The following is a 6,000-nucleotide window of genomic DNA, read 5'->3' as shown; positions in this document are numbered from 1 at the left end:
CTTCCTTCCTTCCTTTCTTCCTTTCTTTCTTTCTCCCTTCCTTCCTTTCTCCCTTCCTTCCTTTCTTTCTTTTTCTTCCTTCCTTCTCGCCTTCCTTCCTTCCTTCCTTTCTTCCTTCCTTCCTCCCTTCCTTCTTTTCTCCCTTCCTTTCTTCCTTCCTTCCTTTCTTCCTTCCTTCCTTTCTTCCTTTCTTTCTTTCTCCCTTCCTTCCTTCCTTTCTTTCTCCCTTCCTTCCTTTCTTTCTTTCTTTCTTCCTTCCTTCTCGCCTTCCTTCCTTCCTTCCTTTCTTCCTTCCTTCCTTCCTTCCTTTCCTCTTTCTTTCTTTCTTTCTTTCCTTTCCTCCTTCCTTCATTCCTTTCCTTCTTCTTTCTTTCTTCCTTCCTTCCTTCCTTTCTCCCTTCCTTCCTTCCTTTTATTCTTTCTTAACTTTCTATTGTGGAAAATTTCCAAGATAGGCCAGAGTAGAGAGACCAGTGTCATTAAGTCTCATATACCCACCTCTCAGCCTCAGTGATTGTCAGCACTTTGCTCACCTGATTTTGCGTATCCCCCTCCCCCACTACACACACACACACACACACACACACACACACACACACACTTTTTTTACTGCAATATTTTTTTAATGTTTGTTTATTGTTTTTGAGAGAGAAAGAGTGCGTGCACATGCTCGTGAGTAGGGGAGGGGCAGAGCAGGGAGACAGAGGATCCAAAGCAGACTCTGCACTGCCCACAGCGAGCCTAACGCGGGCCTCGAACTCACGAACTGTGACATCACGACCTGAGCTGAAGTCGTATGCTTAGCCAACTGACCCACCCAGTCGCCCCTAACTGCGATATTTTAAAAGCAAATATTAAGCGTGTAATTTCATCTTTACATATGTCAGTGTGCATTTCTTACCTAAAAGGACTTTTCTTTAAATATAACAACAACCATGTCCCTGGTCACACCTAACACAATGAGCAATCAATCCCTTGATGTCTGCTGATACAATGGCCCTGATTATCTCAGAGGTGCCTTTTTAAAAGTTGGTTGGTTGATGGGGCGCCTGGGTGGCTCAGTCGGTTAAGCGTCCGACTTCGGCCCAGGTCACGATCTCCCGGTTCGTGGGTTCAAGCCCCACATCGGGCTCTGTGCTGACAGCTCGGAGCCTGGACCCTCCTTCGGATTCTGTGTCTCCCTCTCCCCCTGCTCCTCCCCCACTCACACTCTGTCTCTCTCTCTCTCAAAAATAAACATTACATAAATAAATAAATAAAAGTGGGTTGGTTGAACTCAGCGTCCACCCAAGGTCTGCACATTGCTTTTGGTGGGTGTGCCTCCTTTCTACATAGTCCCCTCCCCCTCCTTTTTATTCTTGTTTTCATTGTTGCTTTGTTTACGTGCAGTTAATTAGTTGGAGAGACCAGGTTCGACAGGACAGAGGTCCAGCTAACTTGTTCTGTAAAGGGCCAGAGAGTACATGTTTTAAGCTTTGAGGGCTATATAGCTTTTGTCACAGCTCTTCGAGTCTGCTTTTGCAGTGCAAAAGCAGTCACAGGCAGTGTGCAAACAAGCAGGCATGTCTGTGTTCCAATAAAACTTTATTTACACAAACAGGCGGTGGGCCATTGTTGGCGATACCCACTGTAGAAGGCCCCACCTTCGGGGTTGGGCTAGCTGCTTTTTCGTGGTGTGGTACGCTTGTACTTCGATCCCTGGTATTTCTAGTTAGATTCAAGGAACTGGCTGATCAGATTCGGGTTCAGTTGTTGGGGCATAAACACTCCACGGGTGGTAATCTATGCTTCCCAAAACACCACCTCCCAGGGCAAAAGATGTCTGCTTGCCACGAGCTGTTTTTTTTTTTCTTAATTTTTTTTAAGTTATTTTTGAGAGAGAGAGAGAGAGAGAGAGAGACAGGGAGAGAGCATGAGCCAGGGAGGGGCAGAGAGGGGGGCAGGTACAGAGGCTCTGAAGCAGGCTCTGTGCTAACAGCAGAGAGTCCAATGCGGGGCTCGAACTCACAAACCGTGAGATCATGACCCGAGCTGAAGTCAGACTCTTAACCTCCTGAGCCACTCAGGAGCCCCTGCCATAAGCTGTTTCTTATGCAGGAATTGTACTCATGCCGTCAGTGCTGGCACAGATGATTCTTTTCTAGCTATGGAGATGAATTGAAGGTGATTCCTTCTGACAATTTGTAAATATGTATAAAAAGCCTTAAAATTTAACTCAGCAATTTCACTGCTGAAAACGTATCCTCGAGGAAATGATTTAGCACGTATGAAAATACGTTACTGCAAGGATGTTCATCGCAGCATTAACTATAATATCGACAAACAAGGAGCTAAGCTGGTCACCCAACATTATGGGAACAGTCGCAGAGCAATCATGTGGGAAGCACCGTGCAGCTGATAAAAACCATGGTGTGGAAGCAGCCCATTTAAAAGAGTTTGTGACATTTTGTGGGGCGGGAAAGCAGCTTTAAAGTCAGGATGGATGGATAGATAGCTAGATATTGTTTACGTACATGTGCTATAAGAGTCAAAGTGCATAATGATGACTAACTTCTATTGATCCCTTGCCACGCTCCGGGCACTTCTTGGAGCATTTTATATTAACTCACACAATCCTTAGAGCAACCTTATAAAGCGGGTGGTGTTATTTTCCTCGTATGACAGATGAGGACACTGAGGCACAGGGAGGGTAAATAAACACACCCAGGATCACAAACGCTGGTAAGTGGCCAAGGCAACATTTGACCAGGGAATCTGAATCCAGAACATAGAAACACTGTGGTACCATGCCCATTGGGGCAGGAGGGAAAAGTCTGGAAGGTATATGCTCAGCTGTTAATCATGGTTACCCATTATGGGAAAGCTTCTCGGTTTTCCTGTATTTTTTTTTTCCTATTTGTATTTGCAATTCCCTGATTTTTTTTTTTTAAACCTAGCTTTAAAATATTACAGGCTTATTCTCCCTAGCAAACTTGCATTCTCTAACACAGAGAGTTCTCTCGCATCCTTGTGGCTCAGGCCACCCTGTCCCCAGCTGAGCGAGTGATGGGTCATGTACAGAGCGGCTCAGTCCCCATCCTGTTCCCAGCACCCTGGCCAACCTTGCTGGGGGGCAACAGCAGGACGTGCTCCCCGGAGCTGGCACCCCACGTTATATTGACAGTAATAGTTGTATTTCCTCAAGAATCATTCCAGAGGGGATATTTCTTATTGTCAGGCCCGGGCGTGTGTGTAATTTCTCAAGTCCCCCTTTGTACTGACTGACCGAAGCTAAAGTGATTTTTTGGACACTGAAGTCAATTTGTCACAGTGATGCATTGATCTAATGATTCCCCTCATAAAACTAATTCCAAAATGCAGTCTGTGCGGAAACGTTAATTCTTTTTCCAGCTGTAATCTTTTAACCTCTTCGGAAGATTACCTTTTGCCGGCTCTTTTGTGCTGGCTGCTTGGCAGTCGCTTCTGGCCAAAAGCAACACGGCTCTGACCTAGACCTGAGATAGAGGTGTGACGGCTTCGTGTGCTAACCCTCCCAGACGGAGCACCTGCCACGGGGACGGTGGGCTGGGGGCTGATGGGGTGCCCACCGTGCTCCGGCCCCAGACCAGCCCCGGGGCGGGGGGGGGAGGGGAGGGGGCGGGTAGGGAAGTGGGGGGGACTCTGCCGCCTTTGGAACTCTCCTCCAGACCCGCCCTGGGCTGAGCCCCGGAAGCGCCCCCTAGTTCCCTACCTCTCTTTACTGACTGGTTCTTCTTACTCTCAGGTACGTCTGGGAGAAGGATGGGGCCACCCTGGGCATGGAGAGCAACCCCCGCATCCGTCTCGACAAAAACGGCTCCCTGCACATCTCGCAGACGTGGTCGGGGGACATCGGCACCTACACCTGCCGGGTGCTCTCAGCCGGGGGCAATGACTCTCGAAGTGCCCACCTGCGCGTCAGGTAAGGGGGCAGCCTGCCCGGGCCCGCCCCCCAACCGCAGCTCAGTGAGGCCTTCTGTCAAAAGCAGAGGAGTCTGGGGACAGGTAGGACAGGTAGGCCCGTAAGCCAGGGAGCAGAGCCTCCAGGTGGCCGGCCCGAAGGCCGAGCTTGGCGGCTGAGGCATCTCCAAGTTCAGTCTGAGCCCTGGTGCCCGTGTGTCACCTGACTCCAGACCTCACAGCCCGCCCCGCCACACCTCTCTCCCCCAGGCAGCTGCCCCACGCCCCCGAGCGCCCTGTGGCGACCCTCAGCACAGCGGAGAGGCGGGCCATCAACCTGACGTGGGCCAAGCCCTTCGACGGCAACAGCCCCCTGCTTCGCTACGTCCTGGAGATGTCAGAGAACAGTAAGGCTTCCCGCCGCAGCCAGCCGGAGGCACGGGCTCGGGGAGGCGGCCCGGGGCCGGGATCCAGCTCCCCCACGTCCCAGTTCTCTGCCTTTGAGCAGACCTTCTGGAGGCCTCCGCGTCCCTGCAGAACGAGCGATGGCATCCGCCTCCTCGGGCCTCTGTGGACGTTGAATGAGATCACGTCTGTGAGGTGCGGGACTCAGGACCTGCCTCTCTAGAGCCTCCAAGGCCGTGGCGACTCTTTTTCTTCTTTAGCCTCCAGACTGGGAACTGCAGAATTAACAGGCCTTGTTTCAGGGGCATTTTCAATACAGTTTGCCTGGAGCTCATCAATTCGAGGGGGGGAGAAAAAAGATAGAAAAGACACCTGCCATCTCTGTTCCCATGAGTCCTTGCTCCCTCCCCAGGACCCTCCAACCCCCTGGGACACGTGGGCTAAGGGGACCCAGGAAAATGACGTGGCCAGCCTCTGCCGGATTGAGTTGGGGGAGGCGCGCCTCTGCTGGCCCAAACGGGGCTGGGGGTAAGGAACACGGCCCCCAGGATGTCCACCTCTGCCTCCACCCTCTGTCCTTGTAGATGCCCCCTGGACCGTGCTCCTGGCCAGCGTGGACCCCGAGGCTACCTCCGTGATGGTCAAGGGCCTGGTGCCCGCGCGCTCCTACCAGTTCCGTCTTTGTGCCGTCAACGACGTGGGGAAGGGACAGTTCAGCAAGGACACGGAGAGGTGAGGGGAGCAGGTGCTCTCGCCCTGTGGGTCTCGGCGACCCCATTGGCCGGCGGGGCTGAGGGGGGCTGCCTACGGCCAAGACCAGTATGGCCACGCGGGGCCCGCTGTGTGCAGATCCTGGGGGCCTTGGTGTCCACCTCTGTCGAAAGGGGTAGCATCACTCACACCTGCCTCACAGGGAGGCCGCCAAGGTGAAAGGTCACCCGGGGGAGGTGCCGTGAGCAGTGCCCGGGGCAGGATCAGCACCGATTTAATGGTCCCTCTCACTGGGAGCCGAGCGAGTTCAAAGACTCCCCTCGCTCTGCTCTGCCTCCCCTATCGGCCGCCGTCACTGTTACGTGCACGTGACAGATGTCCGTATCCAGTGCCTTGCAAGACGCCAGGTCTGGTTAAGCTTTCGGCGAGGCTGCCTTAAAGATGATGAAAATTGAGGAAAAACAGAGGGTCGTCCATTTTCGAGCATCACCCGGTAATACCCGCTTCCGTAGGAGGCGACTGATTCTGGCCACTTAAGTCCTGTAACCAGGTGGTCACCTCTGGGGAGAAAGAAGCCATGCAACAAGGGGCCAGAGTGATGGTGACACAAATCCCATGCACCAAAGCGTTCCTTTTCTTATGTTTCTCTTCATTTTTTCCAGATGTATTGAGATTCTAATTGACATGTGACACGGTGTGAGTGAGTTGAAGGCACAGTGTTTTGATTCGATACACTTGTATGTTCCCATGTGATCAGCACCACAGCGTTAGCTGACACGTCCATTTCTTTTTTGTGGTGAGGACACTTTCGACCTCCTCTCTGAGCAACTTTTAAGTAGACGATACGGCATTTTCAGCTATCATCCCCAGGCTATACTTCAGATCCCCAGGATTTGTTAAGCTTATAACTAGAAGGCCGTAGCCTTGACCAGTATCTTCCCATGTCCCTCCCTCACTAGCTCTCGG

At 52.0% G+C, this 6,000-nt stretch overlaps 1 protein-coding gene across 2 annotated transcripts in view; it reads left to right on the top strand.

Moving 5' to 3' along the window:
- SDK2 (sidekick cell adhesion molecule 2) overlaps nucleotides 1-6,000 on the top strand; it is a 265,790-nt gene that overhangs the window by 190,019 nt on the left and 69,771 nt on the right. For both annotated transcript variants that reach the window (XM_049637694.1, XM_049637693.1), the window contains 3 exons: nucleotides 3,764-3,940; nucleotides 4,189-4,325; nucleotides 4,908-5,055. In XM_049637694.1, coding sequence (XP_049493651.1) covers nucleotides 3,764-3,940; nucleotides 4,189-4,325; nucleotides 4,908-5,055 — 462 coding nt within the window. The remainder of the gene's footprint in view (nucleotides 1-3,763; nucleotides 3,941-4,188; nucleotides 4,326-4,907; nucleotides 5,056-6,000) is intronic.

The sequence above is a fragment of the Panthera uncia genome, chromosome E1 (genome assembly GCF_023721935.1).
Source record: "Panthera uncia isolate 11264 chromosome E1, Puncia_PCG_1.0, whole genome shotgun sequence".
In the NCBI taxonomy this organism is placed as follows: domain Eukaryota; kingdom Metazoa; phylum Chordata; class Mammalia; order Carnivora; family Felidae; genus Panthera; species Panthera uncia.
The sequence above is the reverse complement of the archived record's forward strand: the minus strand, read 5'-3'. Positions and strand labels throughout refer to the sequence as shown.